This window comes from Ptychodera flava, chromosome 9, assembly GCF_041260155.1.
Source record: "Ptychodera flava strain L36383 chromosome 9, AS_Pfla_20210202, whole genome shotgun sequence".
Classification (NCBI taxonomy): domain Eukaryota; kingdom Metazoa; phylum Hemichordata; class Enteropneusta; family Ptychoderidae; genus Ptychodera; species Ptychodera flava.
In genome coordinates, this window is record NC_091936.1 from 21,373,237 (window position 1) to 21,394,927 (window position 21,691).

General features: G+C 37.3%; 2 protein-coding genes across 2 annotated transcripts; one reads left to right on the forward strand and one right to left on the reverse strand.

The window, feature by feature from the left end:
- The first annotated feature begins 1,331 nt into the window (after positions 1 to 1,331).
- On the forward strand, positions 1,332 to 7,612 carry LOC139140330 (microtubule-associated proteins 1A/1B light chain 3A-like). The gene is made up of 4 exons (XM_070709491.1): positions 1,332 to 1,514; positions 1,683 to 1,738; positions 3,716 to 3,822; positions 4,590 to 7,612. The coding sequence occupies exons 1-4, from the start codon at positions 1,478 to 1,480 to the stop codon at positions 4,753 to 4,755; spliced, it is 366 nt and encodes a 121-aa protein (XP_070565592.1). The 5' UTR covers positions 1,332 to 1,477; the 3' UTR covers positions 4,756 to 7,612.
- A 2,387-nt stretch (positions 7,613 to 9,999) lies between these two features.
- LOC139140331 (di-N-acetylchitobiase-like) lies at positions 10,000 to 18,233 on the reverse strand. The gene is made up of 7 exons (XM_070709492.1): positions 17,943 to 18,233; positions 16,269 to 16,407; positions 13,807 to 14,015; positions 13,148 to 13,319; positions 12,339 to 12,436; positions 11,303 to 11,464; positions 10,000 to 10,821 (listed from the first exon to the last, which is right to left on the reverse strand). The coding sequence occupies exons 1-7, from the start codon at positions 18,090 to 18,092 to the stop codon at positions 10,639 to 10,641; spliced, it is 1,113 nt and encodes a 370-aa protein (XP_070565593.1). The 5' UTR covers positions 18,093 to 18,233; the 3' UTR covers positions 10,000 to 10,638.
- Between the last annotated feature and the right edge of the window lie 3,458 nt (positions 18,234 to 21,691).

A 21,691-nucleotide genomic window follows, 5' to 3' on the forward strand; every position in this document is an offset into this window, starting at 1 on the left:
TTTTTGTTTGTTTATTTATAACGTCAGAAGGTCGCAATTTTTCTCATTATGAGGTTTCATTGCAAAAATGTATAATGTGGATAGCGCCCGTTTATTGCCTCGAGGAGCCGTGCGTCACCAGAAATGCATCGTCATTCTCGATGCCATAGTATAGCCTTCATGATGTACCCCTACCACTTTACACAGTCCCTCCGTTAGTCCAAACCCCAATTCATATCCAGGTTAAGCTTATAAACTTTCCCAAGGGTAGTAGGTCTATCTGCAGGGGAAGCTGTTATGTTGATCATTTCACGGCGTTTTGTTAAGATTTTGACCCTTGACGGAATCAAGTGGCGAAGAAGAAAACAGCACTAGTATTCGAGGTAAAAGTATTACGATGAATATTTAAAGTTGTAAATATTTAAATGACGTATGCTTTCGTTTGAGTTAGCACCAGCAGAGAAAGTCGATATTTTTAACTTCTATACCTGCCTTATAGAAACCGTTTGGACACGATGAAGGTAAAAAAAATGTTGAGGTTGTAATGTGTCATAGCTTGCATAGCTTGGTTGGATGTGTGGATAGTCTACGTATCAGAACCACAGGCGTACATGGGCTTTGTAGTCCCTAACCCAGTCCACAGCGCCTGTGATCAGAACGCCGGAACGTAGAACTCTACACTACACAAACGCCTGTGCAGCCTCCTCACCAGAACAGGAAATTTGCGAATTGTCGGGAAGTAATTTAATGTCATTTCGACTGTTTTGCTTACTCTCGCAGGGGATGACTAATTTGCTTGATGATTTAATTTCTTTCATTCATGAATTTAGGCCTATCGATATAGGTGGCAGCCAAGCACAAATTAAATGAAAGGCGTAGGGCCTAAAGATATAAGCGAAAACAGAACACTTTTAAAATTTAATTTCTTCCTCAAAATTTCTACCTTCGCACAGAAAAAAAATCTAAGAAATATAGGGTTGAAGCAAAGTTTAGACAAAACGTTATGGTAGTTGCATGACTTTTTGTAATACCTTGGTGCAAATGGAACGTCCCACAAGAGTCAGACATATTCATGTGACGTTTACGTCATCACGTCACTTCACGACATTTTACCCAGGGTTCCTAGTCCTGGTTGTTATGGCTGTTTTATTTTGTTGTCTTACCCCCTTGCATTTTCGAAGTAAAATGTCACTGTCTGTTGAATGTACAGATTTTAATAATTAAATATAACAGCTTTTGAATAAAATGTAAGTTAGTAATATGAAAAATGTATGAAATAAATACGTATTCGATTTTATAGATCATTATTGCCCTAATGTTTTCCTCTTTCAGAGAGTCCCCATCCAATGATTAGACTGCAGTTTGCTATTGTTGCCTCTGTAGTTCCTGGATCAAAACAGTACGTTATTACGTTGAGGGAATTTTCCTCACTTAAGCTCCGCGTGAATCGCCATCGCAACTCACCGCATATCGTCTTAAGTCACTAGCCATTCCAAACATGCCCGTCAAAACGTTCAAAGAGCGTAGAAGCTACGGTAAGCTCAAAATATGGACAATCTACGGATATTTTGACTTCTTTCGTTTTGTTCCCAACCCACCTCGTTCAGTAGTTCTCCTTCGTGTTGTCGAATGTTTCATGATTTTGATGTTTAGCATTGAATGATCATTACTTGCCTAAAGTATACATTCCTTCTCTTTTCTAGCGCAACGTAGACAAGATGTAGAAGAAATACGGGACCAACACCCGAATAAGATACCAGTAGGTACAAATCGTAGATTTTTGGGCATAAGCCCTAACCCTAATTTCATCTGCACTTGTTTTGGTATGACGTCATCGCCATAGATATTCTATTTGATGATGTTGATTGTCCCAATCACGGTCACTACACGGTGGTTTACCGTGGCCAAATAATATAAAGTTGTGGAACGATAACATGTTTCCTTCACTGTCCTACCAGAATTTCAATTCAGTTTTTTGTCAGTGTGTATTTATTGTAACGTTTATATTCAGGTAGTCATTTTGATGTTTAATATTTATCTATTGAATGTTTCGAATTTCATTGTCAATAGAGTACCTTCAAACGGTACCTGTTTACCAATAATATCAATAGGAGTATCTTGATATTTATGTGTGACGTGATAAAAATGTTGTGTTTTTGTACCGTATGCTGTTGTTTACGTATGGTCAAATATTATTCCTATACATGTAAAAACTGTGTAAATATATGTGAGTTGAAGAAACTACAAATCTGTAAATGGAAGGCAGCATGGCCAGAGATCAAGCTGACATATCTCCTAAAGTGTAACACGAGTGTTAGGAGCAGTATGTGAAACTTTAATTGTCTTTTGACTAGCACAGCACAACTGAAAAGCCCCTTGCAAAGCTGTTCTTGCCAACCCTATGAGTGCCAAAGTCAATTTTTCTCTTATAACATGTAACCCAGACAACTTTTTTCAGTTTTCCAAAATTTTGACCAAAAACTGTAGCCAATGAAAAGTAATGTCCATTTGCTCCAAAATTGTCAAAAAAATTACAAAAAAATCATAAAAAATTGCTAAAATTTTGCACAAAAATTTTGGTGGAAAATTTACAGCACTCAAAAGGTTATGTACAGTCAGTGACCAGATATATTTACTTCATCTGCCATTGGTAGTATGATAAATGATAAATCAGCATGTGAAAAATAGGCGTGTCCTCAAAGTTTAATGGTGAACTGGTTTGTACAGTTTGTCAAAGTCGGAAGGAACTCTTGTAAGATGGACGTAAACTTCCCATAGGTACTCTTGGAACACAACCTTTACTGGCCAGGTGAAGAAACCCCTGTACAAATGTATTGTACTAGTTGTAGTATGCTGTGGTATTACTGTGTTTTTAATTTCAAGGGTTCAATGTACAACCATAGACCCTTAAAATGAAGGTCTATAGTATAACTTACGCAGCTCACAGTTGAGCTATAGTCCAAGTTCAGTCTAAGAAGGTACTGATGAAAACATGAAAGTTTTGATAGTCTAATGTATTTCCTTACCTGAATATGACACCACACATCATACATGTTGAAAGTATACATATATCATGTTTGGAGAGTGCATGAGCAATTTCAGATATGATTTTGCATTTTGAGAATTTAATATTATCTAATGATATTTATAATATTATCTAATGATATTTATCAATTTCCCTGCAGTATTACCATAAAATAAGATACTTTTCCATTTCTGTAGTACTATTTAAGACTTTGTACAACATTTCATACAATTCAACTTCAATAGTGTGATATATTACATTATTGTGAATGTGTTTTATAAATGTAAACAGAGATATATTTACTTTGCTTCTTAATCCTTGTTTGCCCAGTTTAGATAATATGTAAAGATGGCTTTGAAAAAATAGTATAATGGGTATTTTTAACGTTTGAACTATTTTAGGTTTGCCTTTGAAAAATGAAAACGGGATACTGATATTGTGTTGACTACTTGTGAGCTCAAATTGAATTTTGACTCAGAGTTGGTCACTGAAATGTATGTTCATGGGATAAACTCACCTATTACAGTAAGTGGCAAGATTTTACTTGTTACTAGCTTGCACTTGTCCAGCCCCAGTCAAGGAAGACAAGGGTTTACAGACTTTCATGAACCAGAACTTGCAGTCCAGAAATATACAAATGAAGGTTCCTGAAGAACTTATGCTTTTGATGAGGAAAGCAGGTTGGCCTTAACTCTTTCATCTTCCACACAGGTTATCATAGAGAGATACGAGGGAGAAAGACAGTTACCAGTCCTTGATAAGACAAAATTTTTAGTGCCTGATCATGTCAACATGAGCGAACTGGTGAAAATTATCAGGTATGCTTAACCAAAGATACATTTACCCACACTCACTTGTCATGATAGCATATGTATATTATATAAAAGCATATGTATATTACTGGTCTAACAAGGCATTACATGAAACAGTTCAATGTTTGCACTGGTTCTTGTTTTTTCTTGTATCTAAGTCAAGATACAAAGTAGAGTTGTTTTTCTGAAAGGATGTTGTTTGTCAATTACATATGTCACAATTTATTTACAAACATGTTATTTCACAGAACAATCATTGACACTTAATTTCAACCCAGAGTCAGTGTAACGGCAAGTTTTGACCTCAGCAAAATCAAAGTTACTCTGTATACTTTTGATGAATGTGTGGGATGATGCAGCTCTTGTCTGAAAAGAGAAACAAGCTGCAAATGTGTGCATTGCTCTCTCACTCTGACACTCCATAGTGTGCCATATTTAACAGTGAGGTAGCATATTTGTGTTGCAGACATCTAAGAAAACATGGTTCGATACATTTTACCCGGTATCAGTTTTGCGAATGAAAGATTGCTATCAGTACCACTGTATGCAAATGGTTGCATGGGACTCTCACATCTAACATGACCCAAAGAGAGAGAGAACAAGCTGTGCAACATATTTGAATGACAAATTGCATAATCAGAGTTGCATTGTTAGCACGATGGCATCAAAATGAAGTTATACAAATGTTGTATCACCATACATCAGGGTTTAATTATGAAATCAGTCCAAACTTACCGTACCAAATCCCATTTTGATTGTTTGTCTGTCTGCAGGAGACGTCTTCAGCTGAATCCAAACCAAGCCTTCTTTCTCCTTGTTAACTCAAAGAGCATGGTCAGTAACTCAACGCCAATCTCAGATGTGTACGAAAAAGAAAAAGACGAAGATGGCTTCCTCTACATGGTGTATGCATCCCAAGAGACGTTTGGTTCGTGTTGAATGCATCCCAACTGCTTTAAGACCAGATATACCTTTTTGCAATTTGAAGTGAAAATTGGGGCAGGAAGCCTGTGGCAATCATGAACTAATGAACACGGTGCGGAGTAGCTCAAGATTTTAGAGTTCCTTCAAATTTTCATTTCTGAAATGTTTTCCAAAGAAACATCCAGTGAAGTTTGAATAATGTACAGAAGTATTTTCAAACATTTAAGTTGTTTTAATGGATTTAAGGGGTCACCTTTAAGATTACAAGTCCAAATATTAAACAGAAATTTATTAATTAAAAAGATTCAGATCATTGATCTGTGGGTATCACTAGTTGGGGGAGTTGGTTTGTAAAACCCCCAGTATTTCTCTTATATCAGAAAGTAACATGCATGCTCTGAAATGTATTGTAACCATTGTTTGTGGCGAGTATTAATACACCTGAACTGGGTGACAGTTTCTGCACACACACACAGACACAGGGTTAAATTAGATATACAGTTAGGCAACATGAAAAAGAGGAAGATTAGGAGTCCAGAGTTCCTTGAAGCATAGACAGTGGAAGGGCTCTTCCACTCCACTGTGTATGCTTGAAAGAACAGATCTCTGAAGAAAGACTGGGCTAGTCCATGTATTAAGTATTAACATTGCCATTGCCTATTTCATCTTGTAAGCATAGGAACCTTGTGCAAAGCTGTCAGACTGTCCTGTGTATACCTACCCCACAGTCACTCCTCATGGAATGACTGTGTATGCATAATAACATATATTTATCCTTTTGTTATATGTGGTAGGGACATTTTCAGTATTTTGAGCAGAGATAGGCCTAGTATTTCCAATCTGAAAATTTAGAGATCATTGTCACAAAGCCTAGGAAAATTGTAGATTTTTACTGCTGTGTGCCATGGCTGCAATTTACATTTGAATCCACATTTACATGCGGGTAGATCTGTAATAGGGGTTTCACATTTTCCGGTTGTTAAAAGTTGTCAATCTTAAGTTGTCCTTTTAAAAGACAGAATCAGCCTTTTGATTTTCAGATAATTGAATATTTGCATGTGAAATAATTAAGCAGAAATATTACTCAAGTCATGGTTGCTGCATGAAGGATAGCAGAGTTGTACAGTTATGTGAATAATGTATGTGATGAGATGTATTTTCACCAAAGGAAGACATCAAATTGTCCTCGAAGATTAAAGATGTATGATGCAATCATGAAAAATATGAGTGGCAGAGGTGAGACTGCGTAAGCAAAAATAAAAACAATACAGGACATAGGTGCTTGTGATGTGTAAGAAGTATGGAATACGGATTTGTGTCATCGCTAAAAAAGTTTATTCAGCTTTAAGGTCTCATTAGCATGTTTCAAGCATTTTAACAGCAGAAAGTGTCGTACTATTGTTCAGGAAAATTTTATCGAATGTGATGCATGACTTGCATGATACCTTCAGTTACAGAGAAACAATAGCATCTTTTTTCTCAAATTATGGGACAATGTATTCTTTCATACAGACCTTAGTTTCTTGTTCGACTTGCCAAAGTGTGTTGAAATGTCTGTACATCTTTTCATCATGTGCTGTGTACAGCTGACATGGTAATATCACTTTGGTATGCTGAATGAGTGGATGATGATTTGGGGAGTGTCAATGTGATTTGGAAGATCATGCAGGCATACAGCATTGTTGCACAACTCTGCAGAATTTTCAGGACACAAAATTTGTTCAACATAAGTAATACTGGTCACAACACCATTTCCTCTCGCTAAAAACATTGTGAAAAATTATACAGTAATGAAAGTTATAGCAAGTTCTATAATTATATACAGAGACCTGTCATCAAAGTAACCTCTAAAATAAGGAACCCTCTCTGTAAAGGACAAATTTTTCAGGCCAAATTTTGAAAGTCGCTGAATTCTGTTCTTTTAGCAGACAGCAGACTGTTTCAGTGTATATGTACAATATATACACACCCATATACTTACAAGCTACGGAAAGAAGTTCTTTTGAGTGATTCTGACACACTGACAGTCAAATATGCCAGCTGTAGGATTTCATTGAGACAACTTTGTAGCATTGCAATATGTAATAAGAGTGAAACATTTCAAGGGTACCAGATTTCAAAATAGATATAAAAAATTTCTGTAGTGTTAGTAGTTTGTATGCAGATAGCACTGCATAGGAAAAAAAACGCCACAGCAGAAGAATAGTGCTTTTTATGTATTGTATATATAATGTAATTTTTTCCTAACTTGTAATGCATTTTTGTTTTTCTGTTAATTAATATTATTTTGAATTGTATTACTTTGTCAACTTGAACTTAGAAACATGATGAAAGTTATATGTATTCGACCAGATTATGAAACCCAGTAGGAGTTAATGATGAACAGTCAATATTCATGGTGTGTGACATACACAGCAGAGGATGCAACGTAAACCTGTGTGATTGAATTGAGCTCACAGTCAGAGTATGAAGTATCAGATGGCATTTGATAGCCGACTAGTGTTATCATGCACAGTTGTGGTAACTTCAGGATGAAGTTGTTTTGTTCCATTTCAGTCAGCAAGTGAACACAAAATTCAGTCTCATGAAAGCAGAAATGTTGTTTATCTATTTTCCATTGTTTATTCCCACATCTATTCTACTTTGCTGTTGTACTGAGGTATCTCAGTTACGTTTTCATAATTATCAGCTCAGCATTAGACTCTGTATTTTCAGATTTATGTTGGTCCCATATGGTAAATTTCAAATCTGGTTGCGGGAGAAACTTTGTAAATTTTCACATTTCGGGGATAATTTTCTATACAGATAAATATATGACATTTTCTGATAAATGTAATAAAAGCATGTAAATAAATACATAAATGGAATAACATGACTTTTGTTGGGTCACTTTGACAAGTCCACTCTACTGAATGAAAAGTGTTAAGGGTATACAGTCACCTGTAATCTAAATATGCCCATATATGGTCAAAGGGGCGTTCCTTGGTATTCAAAATGCCCATGTGAGGATGCTGTTTTTAAAAAGCGGCCACCTGTTTAAAGTCTGTGATTGGTTAGTTTCTCTTTCCCTGGTAACTGTGGCAAAATTGGAAGAGGTGACAGTATACCTTTAAGGTGAATTGCTTTGCAGAATCCCAGATGCAGAATACATATTTTGTTCATTGTGCATAGTCTCTCTTGAGAAGTGACCACAAGAGGGCAGTGTTGAGCGTGCTCGGTTTAATATCAGTTCATGATCATTCATGTTGTGCACCTTTCATTTCTTGGAGATATATACATATATCTGTGTGTAATGTGTGTGCGTGTTTCATTTATTGCTGTACCGAAGCCAGCTGTATTGGATCCAATGAAAGATCTCCACTACAGAAGCCTTCAGTCCTGTCAGCTTACAGAACAGTATATCCATTGCAATGAATAGTCTATTTGAGAACACGTGAACTGAATTGGCTTTGTGAATGGAAAGCACACAAGGATAACTACATAATACTGCATATACAGTGTGGTACGAAGTGGAAACACTTCATTGCAATCTTTGATTTTTTCCTTGTGAAATTTTTCCAGACATGAGCATTGATCAGTAAGTTGTATGACAGTGAGCTACTGTATAATGTCAAGGAAATCCATGATTTTCACTCAGTCTCACGTGTGTGTCCTGTTGCATGACAATGACCAGCAAACACCTTAATCATGTTTATTTTACATCTCTGGTATAGTTTACCACAGCGTGATAACCTACTTTACGGATAGGTATGAGGTGACACAATTTTCAAAGCCAGTTATATTTCTGGCATTTCAGAATAGCTTCATGACTACATTCAAAAATAGCTGTCATTCATGAACTTCCTAACTTCCATAACCTTAGCAGTTCAACCCGTATAGATTCCTTTTTGCCAAATCAATGATAACTTTCCATTGATGTATATACATTCTTTCATGCAGAGTCACATGGCCAATCTTTTTTGAAACACACACGCAGAATATCCACAATCAATACAGACTCTGACACAGTATTCATTCTTAAGAAATTAAGAATTTATATATAATAAATTTTGTTGTGATCTATATACATATACTCTACCATAGCAACTGAATGTCTCACAATAATGATAAATAACATACTGAGTGATGTTTGGGTTTCACTACAGTGTTCATTCAATTGAAAAGTTTATACAGTGCACTCACCAACACGTAGATGGCACTGATTTTTTAATTTTAAAGCAAACACAGCATTCAAAAGATACTGTAGTCTCAATATTTAAAAACAATCCCACTTTTCTATTTCAATCTCAGCATCTTAGCAACATGCCTGTAACACTACTAACACCAAACCATTTCAAGATGATAAGGAAATGTATAGAAAATGTACGCTTGTACTCTTTTTGTATTTTAATGATTTTATCACCGATAATTTGGACAAATATATTTGTGACTTCTTTGTCTATTTTTTGGAGCAATACATTAATTTGATTAATAAATTTACATAATGGTGCATAGCTATTCACATGATACAAAATACCTAAAAATTGACCATTTCCTTGGTTACAACATAATTGCAGCAAGCAATACTGGCAATGCCTATCATAGACATATATGCCTGCCCTGGTCCATAATATCTACAATATTGTGTACAGGAAGATCAAAGTGTCTAGGCATGAAGTGTCACTACCTTTGTCTATGATCATATTACACATGTATTGAAATACAATCACAAATCTGATGGCACAGCTCATGATTGTGTATCTTCTTTACAAATTTTGAAACTCCGCAAAGGACAAATTAAACTGTCTATAGCCTGCTCCATAACTCTTTAGACACAGAGTAATTCATTTCCAATGTGACAAATATTTTGCTGTTGTTAGATTTATCACTCTTACTGAGAGACAATGCCAAGAGCTGACCAGTACAGATGTCATTCTCACTGTCCTGATGAAGACTAAGCTTGCTCTGCAGTTTCTCAACTCTTGGGAAGTCACAGTCATGTCTGAAACAAAAACTCACTGGCTGACTCATCCATGCATCTGAAGAATAATGCCATCAGACATTGATGTCTGTACTAGCACTTTCTTTTTTGATTTATCGGATCTATAAAATTTACAAGGTATAACTTGTATTTAAGTGCATATTGGCATCATGAAGTTTTGACCACCTAAGTCACAATTGATTTTGTACAAAAATACAAAGATTTTTCTCAGTGAGATGTACAAATGCAGCTATATACTGTATGTCCCCAATACTAAACAATTCTTATCGGTCTATTATTCTTTTCTACAAAAAAAACTTTTCACTGAAAATGGTTACATTTGACTTTGCATATAATATTGCACTAACAGCAATTACCATGACCGCACAAAAGACCGGCTAAAAAGTATTCTGTATGGCCATCATATATACAGCTAAAAATGTACGGAAGCTACTTTATAGTGATAAATGAACATGGTATGCAAGTCAAGCTAAAACTACTAAAATTGTGTCTAAAAATTGTGTACAACCAGTTAAAATACATGATGGAAAGCTATAGAATGAAGAAATATAAATGTACTGACACCATAAACAGACTACTGACCATATTGACTGTCAAAAGTCTCCCTTACAATACACATGCTCAGATACTATTATTATACTCGCATGATGCAAAATACCAAAACAGTGACCATTTCAATGGTTGTATCGATGTATGGGCAAATAAGTACAAGTACTTTGTGCACAATAAATTTTATATGGAGATTTTTTACGCTAAAATTTGCCAATTACATCAAAGTTGGAAGTTCATGTTTTCTATTCACTAGTAGATATATTATATCCAAATACTGCAAAAATGTAAATGTTAGTTTGGCAAGAAATTCCTTAATTTTGCCCCCCCCCCCCCCCCACTCCCCTAATAAAAATTCATACAACTGCCTATAATGCATCCCACATTGCTTTAGTTTGCTTTTTGGCAGTTTCATCATCACTGTAATCTAAGGAATCTGCCTCCCACATGCCGACACCTAACAGACCCGTCTTTGATGCGTAGTCATAGCGGTACTTCAAACTCTCTGGGTCATCGTACCACATTTGGTGAGTTTGCTTTGTAGTCGGATCCTGTAAGTGAACCATGTAGAGACTTCAAGGTTTCTATATAAGCACAGTGTGAGCAATGTATGGGCAAATAAGTATGTGTACTTTGTGCACTATATGTGAACTTTCTTTGAAGGTTTGCTTATAAAGTAAGAATGAACTATTTGTAAAATTGAGAATACTGCCATCACAGTTGGATGTATCTACCAGAGAACATTTTCAGCCTTAGAAAGACATCAATAAAACAATACTGAATTCCCAGAAATTACAGAGGTGTCGTAAAAATGCTGTGATCAAACTAAACGACAATTGCTTTCAACTTTAACAATCTTACATTCACAAGTCTACACATGCATACACCCCCAAAGTGTATGTGTTTTCCTACATAAGTATCAATTTCCATTGATACACAGACAGATGGTCTAACAGATTTAGCTGGAATACCAAAAATGACAATCACATTTTTTTAATTAAATGCTTGCTGTCTCCAAGATGTTTTGCTTACCTCAAAATTAAAATATGGAGCTTTGTACTCATCATTCCACAACCTTCCTGTGGTGGAATTTTTAATGATTTCATTAATGACTCTGTAATCTTTCTGTCTGCCTGCTGCATCACTGCATGGAGCTCCTCTGAACGGTACTTTCTTGATTGTGCATAGATTATCCTGCAGAGGTTAAAGAACTGAAAATAACTTTCTGATACCAAAATGCTACACGTGGCTGTTTTGTCCTGGAAACCAGAAATGTGGCAGTGACACTGTAAACATTTACAGCAGAACTTTTCAGGATGGTAAACTCTCAAAGGATGCTATCTATTGATGAGAATCCGATGGTGATGTCATCGCTTTTGCCAGACATTCATTACATGTAATATCTGCAACTGTCTTCTTTTGTGTGATGCTCAAAATATACAAGAACAAATGATAGACAAACATGAAAACTACCATGGACACTGCCCTGGCAACTGATGAAGTCGTATGGGACTTTATGTTCATTTCACCAACTGAAAGCTACAGATTTCTATTCTTTGATAAGCTCCACTTGCATTTGGTTGAGGTCTTGAACTTTAAAAGAAATCAACGAGTTACCATAGAAATGGGAGAAACCATATATGAGAATCTTGAAAGATCATTTATGGTTTGACAGCCTGTTTGAAAGTGGGCAGTTTGATCATTGCATCAAAAATCAAACAAGATAAATACTTAAATTATCAAGAGATTGTGATGGCTGCATGGATGAATACGTATTCTTGCCAGAAATCAGGGCAAACAGAGAAGCCAAAACACACATGTAAGCAAATGCCCGCTGTATACAGAACAGCGCCCTCAACGGGCACATTAACTATGACAAATTTGATTTGATTATTGGCCATTGACAGATCAGAAGAGAAAAGTGTAAAAGCTAAGGATATTTATCAGCTTAATCTCAAAACAATGGTTGGTGACTTGTCAAGATTGACACTGTAAACAGCAGGTGTCCACAAGAACTAGCATAGGACTTAAAATATCTACCATTCACAGCAAGGATTAGGCAGCTTACCTTGGTGATATTTACACACGGATAGTCGTAACCATACCAGGGCACACCAAGAACCAGTTTGTTTGCAGGAATTCCAAGTTTCAAGTATTTCTCAACACCTGGGACAAATAACAACGTATAACATCACATGGTAATATACACTGAAGGCCTATGAATGGAAGCAACAACTTTACAACGTGTAAGATTCTGTGACAAGAGTTCATGTGTTTGGATTTTTGCCATAAGGTTACTACTGTACCATTCGGAAGAACACAGGGAGATAACGACTGTTACATTGGACTGCCATAGGATTTCTGCATAAAAATAGGATGCATATTGGATTGTGTTTAAAATTACCAAAGAAATCCACAGAGTCTCCCATTGATTCCTATGAGAATTCGTTCCATAGGATACACACAGAATATTTATGTAAAGGGTTCCTAAAATCAATCTTTCAAAATTTAATACAGCTTTAACCAACTAAGAATACAACTTATCTGCAGTACAGTAGCTCGAAGTTTTGCCTGGGTATTTGGGTTGGACGGAAAAATTGCCGTCCGACCAAAGCCAAATACCTACGCAAAACCTCGAGCTACTGTACTGCAGCTATATCTACAACTATGCAAAAAGAGCAATATTGCAGAGAAACATTGCACCAATGGGGTGAGGTACGACAGGATTTAAAACATATCCCTTTCATGTCTATTTTCTAATCAATAGACTCATCCTCACCAAGGAAAATGCTTGAGTTACTACGAAGTATCATGGTAAAGATTTCAACAGACCAAGTCAACACCTTATTCAGACTAAACAGCATAAGCCTAACCTACCTGTCACAGTTTTATTGTACGGGGAGTTTGCCATGGCAACACAGGGGCCATAGATTTGACTTTGTTCGTCGTATGACATGACAAACAGGAAGTCGGTGGCATCAGCCAGACCTTTGTAGTCATAGCAACGCTTGTCAATACAGTCTGGTGACCAGGCGACATCAAAGGTGACCTAGGAGAAAATACTAGTAATGTAAGCATTGTATATTCAGCCCTGATAACTTCATGCGCATCACAGACAGTTTACTGATTGGCCGATTATGATTGCAATTGACCTTATGCAAATTAAACATGCCTCTGGAGTTTTCACAGAAAGGAACAAAGTCAGGTATATGATGAACACATTTAGTTAGTGTTTGATAGGCCAGCTTGTCATGATTAGTCAACAACTCTCAATCTATACATTGACCAGCTTTCGTTTTGCCGAATGTTTTTACATTTAGATGTATAGTTTCCCTGACATGTGCATTGAAGGTACATGCTTGTAGTGTATGGATGTGATGAAAGCAGATGTTCAGATTGCATCCTGGCCTATGTCACAGTAACTGTACCGTGTCCGTCAGATTTGAATCATAGTAAACCAGAATCCATTTAGATTGCCAAAAATCTCAATGATAAAATATTAAATTAAATATTCAACATTATGTCTTGATTTTTACCTGTGAAAATTTGTTCATGATATGGAATGCTTCTGAAGTCTGCTCGACCAACTCTGTCAATAATTCTTTTTCAACCGACTTGTCAACCACTGGATCCTCAATGTCAATGTTGATGCCATCAAAATGTCCATCCACAGCTGTCTGTAGCTGCTCCACCACCCATAAGTTCCTGGCATAACTGTCTGTCAAGTTTGCCACTGAAATATAACCTGGAAAGAAGAGGTTTGTTCATAAAATGCCCAGCACAAAAGAATGATTAATCCATGAACAAGGATTAAAAAGAGAAATGAAATTTTCTCTGATATCTTGACTGTGGATATTAAACTGACTATCATTGAAATATGTGAAATCTACCGGTACATTTCTCACCGTGGTGACTATCTCACTTCAATTAATGCACAGGAATACCAGAATGGATGTTGTCTCTGTGAGTACATTATTACATGCCTCGTATATCGAACATCGCGCGCTCCATAGGATTCAATGGTAACTCGCCGATGACTTCGCGGACTGCATAGTCAACACTGGACTGAAAGTGAACCAGAACTATTTTCAACTTGAAAACTTTTGGATGTAGAAGTCTGAAATTTCATGTTTTGCAGGGAAAATCTGGCTTTTGGTAAATGTTGCATAAAAATATTGATAAACCGCATAACAGTAGTTTAAATATATCAATTCTCCATTCGATGATGAAAACCGTTCTATTTTAACCGTTTTTCGTCTAAAAAGGAAAATAAAGAATTTGACTATAATTTGCCAAAAGAAGTAAATATTTTTGGTGCAAACTGAGTAAGAGAGGCATGTAATAAAAACATTATAGCCCAAACATGGGACTATGTAACCTCGGGGCAGGAGACCATTTGCCCTCCTTACGTCAGGCAAATGGTCACCTGCCCTCGGGCACGTAGTCCCATGCTTGGGCTATAATATATATTACAGTTTAACATCCACTTTCATAACAATGACCAGATACCTGGCACAACTATGACCTGATAACTCCAGGCAATAAAGATTGCCTGTTGCTGATCACCTCAGTGACATTGAACTTGATGGGATAGGTTAATCCTCAGGTACAATGCCTGGATAGTTTACTATCATGGTAGATCATAAAAGCACAGACTGTGTTACAATCACTGCAACATAATTCGCAGAGGAAAGGATGTCAGAGTTGTTTCTTTTGCCATTGTTTCAGAGAATACCTTTGTCGGCAAGAGACCACCGTGGCTCCGCACACTGTACTTTGAACAATGTCTTTGATTTACTTGGGTTGTTGCTGTCACCATAGTTACTATTTTTGTAAACATGACAAACAAAAGCAGCAGCAGAGGGCGTTTTCTACTCTTCTTTCAAAGTCTGCTACAACTCTTGCAATATGGGGTTGATTTATGTGCTTCAGTGAATTCGGTGTGTACGAACCACTAAATTGTCAAACCTGAAGGAAATCTACCAGAGACTTTCATGTTTGACTGTACAAGTTGTAATAGAATTCTAGAGTTCCTTCACATATGGATGGACCTACATGCCACAAAATCAAACTGAGTGAAAATGGATTGTAGGTTTCAGTGGTATGGCCCAGTAGACCACTTGAAGTGTGACACTGGGCAAACAATACCTGTCAACATACGTGAACATTTAATACTGTTACTTATTATGATAACACCGCGAAAAATGACTTCATCAACTATTTATAGAAAAAATAAACAAAGCATACAGACTAGTCAAAACGCCAGATCATGGTCCCTCCTCAAAAAAGGACCGTGGCCAGAATATATTTACATGTTTCTTATATATATCATTTGACTTGTGCGATTTTGTGCTGTCTTCTGATACATGTCTTTCTGAATTTTGAATTCCTATGCTGATCTCAGAAGATACCTGAACAGGTTCTCTTGTTCGGTGTGTTTTCGATGATCTTGAAATGATATCTAAAGATAAATGTTGGATTACCTGGCAGTGAGACTTTGGGATAGCATTATCTTAATTGGATAATCAAGTTGTTATTATTATTCAACCCTTGAATGCCCATTCACTGTGAACAGTTTTATCTTTCACTGGAGCCACAAGTTTAACTCTTTGAGTGCTGTAATTTTTCCCACCAAATTTTAGTACAACATTTTACCAATTTTTATGAATTTTTCTTGATAATTTTGGACCAAATGAATATCACATTTCATTGGCTACAGTCTTTTATCCAAATCTTTGCAAAATTCTAAAAAAAAAAACTGACTGGGGTATATTTGATAAAGGCAACAAAAATTGAATGTGGCACTTAAAGAATTAAGGAATAGTGAACTAGTCAATATCAAAGGGTTACCGGTACTGTAGCTAATGTCCAACAGAATTTGAAGCATCTATTTACGTGTAACATTGAACTTCGGTATAGTCACAACACACTACTATTGTAATTTTAATATTACTATACTGCAGACCTGAAACAAAAATCCATCTTTGACCTAGATTACCTTTGAAAACAACCTTGACATTCTGAGAATGGGCAAAGCACATCAGTTCTGCATCATAGTATCCAAACATAACAACAGTAGTGAGTTTGGACCAGTCATAATGCTTCCATGTCTTCGGACTAACTGAAAATGCATATACCTGCAAATAGAGGCCACGTGAAAATTAGAAACTTGTGCAGTGTCTTGGCTTTGGACTTGAATAGAGGCTGATACAGTGTATTGGCTTTGGACTTGAAAAGGGGCTGTATCACAGTATGTACTTATACCTTTGGCGGTGGTTTCATTTCTTTTCCAATATTGTTTTGTGTCATGGCATTTTTGTTTTGTAGGATTACCAGATGAACATATCATGCATACACAGTCATTTCAATTACTTGTTTGGTTTTGCCTTTGCTTAACTGCACCTTGTTCTTAATCTTTGCATGATTCCATTTGATGTGCCACCAGGGGATAACTTTACGTCCATGTGCCTTCTTTGTTTTGTAATATTCTATCCTGGTCGATGGTGCTAAAATTCTGTAGGGTAGTCAGTGTTTTGACTTGATGAAGGTTTAGAATTATGCAATCACACTTGTATCGCTCCATCTACCTCCTAGCCTAGATTCCTTTTCCCTCCGCTTGCCTCCGTACCTCCGTCTTCACTACCGTCTAGTCTCGTGAGCAGTATTTCGAGCTGGAGTTGTAAAAACTGCTCATTTGAATGTCAATGGTCACCAACTGAGACCATGATGTCACCAGCGTCCCTTTCAAAGTCAATCACTGAAAATGACCCTCTCATGATTGGCCTATGACTTGGTTGGGCAGAGCTAATTAATATGACGTCAAATATGTTAATTGTGTTGACACTGCAGCTCTGCCCAACCAAGTCATAGGCCAATCATGAGAGGGTCATTTTCAGTGATTGACTTTGAAAGGGACGCTGGTGACATCATGGTCTCAGTTGGTGACCATTGACATTCAAATGAGCAGTTTTTACAACTCCAGCTCGAAATACTGCTCACGAGACTAGACGGTAGTGAAGACGGAGGTACGGAGGCAAGCGGAGGGAAAAGGAATCTAGGCTATCTACCTCCATGCTCCATCCAAAGGGGGATGTGGTGATGGTGGACACGCCCCCTTTTCAAGGTGTCTGCATAGCATGCATAGAGTTCCGCACGGACTCTCTCCTAGAAAGAAGGGCCGTGGCATGGCACTAGGTGGCTATCTACACATAAACTTGTAAGCTTGCCGAAGTAGCAAGCTTCAATAGTTATAATCGTAAGCCCGATTAGCTTGCTATGTACATAAACCAACTGAAGCCTATGCATAGTATGCTACGGGCGCATTAGATACATACTAATTACTAGTACAATACCAAAGCCATTCGTTAGCCGCGTTACGTTGGTGCGGGTCTCGCCTGACAACGGTCTCTCCATTCCTGTGACCGTGGCCAAGCCATGACTCTAGCGCCTTCTAAACTGACTGTAGCTGCAGTAGAGTAGATCGAGGTTTTGCCTGGGTATTTGGGTCGGACGGCAAAACCAGACCCAAATACCCGGGCAAAACCTCGAGCTACTGTACTGCAGCTAAACTGACTGTTGAAATCATATGTTTCATTCACAACTCTACATTCTGGGCAGCTATTGTCTCCTGCCTATGCTATCAGCGTACATAACGACTCCCCGCCCAACTCACCTCTCTCTCCGGTTTCCGGGTGATCGGTTCGCAGAGTTTAGGGTCTGCACAAGGGCAAGTGCTGGGTGGATCGGGAAACAACACTGCCAAACTACAGCACAAAATGCTCGAAAGAGCGATAAGACGATGAGCAATATCTACTCTGAACATTTCGGCGACTAGGACAGCAAGGTCGACCCACTCAGGCTGTTCTGCCGCTAAATCATAATCATGCGACCTTCCTCTGAGGGGACTCTGAGGACAGTGCTTCGTGGTGAACCCGACGAGAGTTCGTGCACGTCCAGCTGCTTTGGCAATAGGAAAGAAATCTAAACATTTAGAAACAAACCAACTTTCACTCACCGCTTGTCGTCGCATGCTGGCGACCTCTACCACAGCCCGTGAGTTGACTTCAGTGGTTGAAAGCATGGACCTTTTTTTTAGGTCCATGATAAAACTCTCTTGGGAGCAGTTAAGCTTATTTATGAGGGGAGGTTGGCCAGGGGAATTTGGTGACGGGTCTTTTTTTTAGCAAACCTACTCTTGGGAGAGGGTCACATTTTACATTTGCCGATTTTATAATGAATGAAACATTTTGAATGCGCTGTTTACAAAATTTAAAAATTTTCGAGGTAAGCTTAATGTTTTGAGAGTTGTAATAACTGTAGGGCCTACTGTTCCACAGTACCTACACTACATCAAGTAGGCCTAATACATAAAACATGAACATCATAGACGACACAGAAGACTTTGTCATGAATTGTATGTGTATCTATCAATCAATCAATCTGTCTATCCACATAATACATTATATAGGCCTAATTCTGAACTGATGGATGAGAGACCTTAGAAAAGACTTGCGTCTATAGATGAACCGATGCATACATATCCCATGCTAAAGGATACAAATAAGGCAGCCTTCAGTAATTACAGCGGGGTGGGAAGGGGGAATTCCATGTGCACCTGTACTGTAAAATGTGACCCTCCCCATCCTCTTGTCTAAAATGTGACCCCCTCTTGTCCGACATTCAAAAACATGACCCTCCCCAATCACTACTGCAGTAATCTTCCCAGGAATAATTGATGCAGTATCAGTCAATATACATAACAATTGGTTTCATTGTTATGTAAGTTTGGGACAGAAATTACGGGGGTGGGGGCTGGCGTTTTTGGAAGGAGAGTCACAATTTATCACGCAGACATTTTTGAAGGGTCATATGTTTGCGGGAAGGTCTCCATATTTTGCACAACTAAAAGAAGGCAAGATATAGTTGATATAGTAATTCTCACCAAAAAGTATCAAATCATAACATCGGAGTTCTGAGGCTAACTATGGACGATTTTCCCCGCAAAACTCTTATATCTGTTCCTTCATTATTGTATACTTAGGCTGCGTTCACAAAAGAAAGAGTTACTTATTTTTACGATCAAAAGATATTTCGGGAGAACACAACACAGATATGAACATGAGGTATAACATTTGACTAACTCTTCTTTCATCGATGTTGTTGATGACCCTACCTTATAATTGGTATTCAATATCTTGCGAAAAATTCAACCGTAAGCAGGCCTATGATTTTGCAAACGAAGGCAATGTTACCGCTCATTTTCATAATTTAATCGCGAGCAATGTTATTCACGTGGTGGGTGGTTGCTCTGATACACTCAATGCTAGAACCTCCCTTGAAAACGTCCGATTTGTAAGAATGTACGGAAATACTATTACGTAAAGTTCATGACGAACGGTGGTGCCTGACACTCAAGGGGAATATTACTGCTAATTCGAAGTGTTCGCAAAAGATGCACCCAGGCCTCTTACAGGTGGAACAATTAGATTTCTGGAAATGAAATGTCACAAAAATGTTTAACGCGAAAAATTGATCAAATGGCATTTGCGCGCAACTGTCAGATTAGAGGCAGGCGTGCTGCCAATTCACAACAGAGATAAATATTTGCAGCAGTATAGTACCTATCTGCAGACCGACATATGACCAGAATAAGCTTGGCTATTCACAATTAGCAAATCTGTAACCTTAAAGTCCATACAAAAGTGTTACAACAGAGCGAATTCGGCATAAATTCTGAACATTATCATACAGGATTCCAGCGCAGTCATGTACTTATGTGAGTATACGATAATGAGAGAAATAACATATTTTTATCGACAATATTCATAATTATAAATTTATGAATAACAATTAACAGTTTTTACACAATTTGTTATGACTAATAGCGCTCTGGCCATGTCCTACAACCGTAATTATCCGTACCCTGTTCAGGCTGTTGTACTGAACTTGTGAGAACACTCGCAACAGCACAAAAAGCGCCCTCAACCGCAAAATGAAAATCTGTTCATATTGCAAATGAAAATTTTTAACGTTTCCCAGTTTGCGAAACTTAAGTTTGAAGTTTCATTTTTGTTTGAGTTTTGTTTTGGTTTTTTTCTCACGTGTTTACACACGTGAGCATATTTAACTTTAGCCAATTCCTAATTTGCATATTTGATGAACTTTGCTAATTAGGGATATATATTTGAATTGACTGGACTGACGTTGATGAAACTTGCTACATGTATTTGGAGCTAATATGATACAACATTATTGAAAGTCTTTAAGCATTTTTACTTCACCAAATTCCTAATTTGCATATTTAATGAACTTTCCCAATTAGGGATATATATCTGAATTAACTTGATTGTAGTTGTTGAAACTTGCCATATACACCAAAGATACAGTCATATAACATTATTGAAAGTCAAAAGACATTTTTACTTCAGCCAATTCCTAATTTGCATTTTAAATGAATTTTCATAATTAGGGATATTTATCTGAATTGACTTGATCAAAATTGATGAAACATGCTATGTACATTAAAGACACTATAATACAATATTATTGAAAGTCATTAAAGCCGCACTTTTCAATCCCAGGTTCTCGCATTAGTGGAGTTCTCCTCCCAGTCAAACACATGGCCAGTATGATGTTTGATTTCTATAACATTAATTACACAAACTGATCTCAACCTTTTGTCACATTTTGCTAATCCTGCACACAGAGTTTATGCAAACTTTTGATTGACAGTTGGTTCAAATGGCCAACAGTCATTGATTCCCCACCACAAATGCTCGAATTTCCTACAAAATTGTCTTCACGTCGCGTTGGACTTTGAATATAACCACAGAGTTCGATCGGCAGCAACGTTTACGCTGACCGCTTGGCAGTCTGTCTGTGTTTTTGCGGCCGGGGAAAACTAAAAGTGGCATTTTCTGGAGCGTGTGCCCGCGTGTTGCCTGTTTGGTGTCCACCTACACAATGAACGCCGCCATACCTTGGCGTCCTTTTAAAGGGAGGCTCCGCCTTTAAGCATTTTCTCTTCAGCCAATTCCTAATTTGCATATTTAATGAACTTTCCTATATCTGAATCAACTTGACCAAGTTGACAAAACTTGCTACATATATTGCAGATACCATGATGCAACATTATTGACAATCATTAAGCATTTTTACTTAAGTCAATTCCTAATTTACATATTTAATGAACTTTGCTTATTAGGGATATACACTGGGATTTACTTGATCAAAGTTGGCAAAACATGACAACATTGATGATTATACCTGGTTAAATCGATATCGAAAGTCATTTCACATTTTCAAGTCTGCTAATTTTAATTTGCATATCTAATGAGCCTTCACAGCTCGGCATATATGGCTTGAAGGACTTGGCCAACGCCGGGTAATTACACTTGCTATATAAAATGGTGATACAATGAC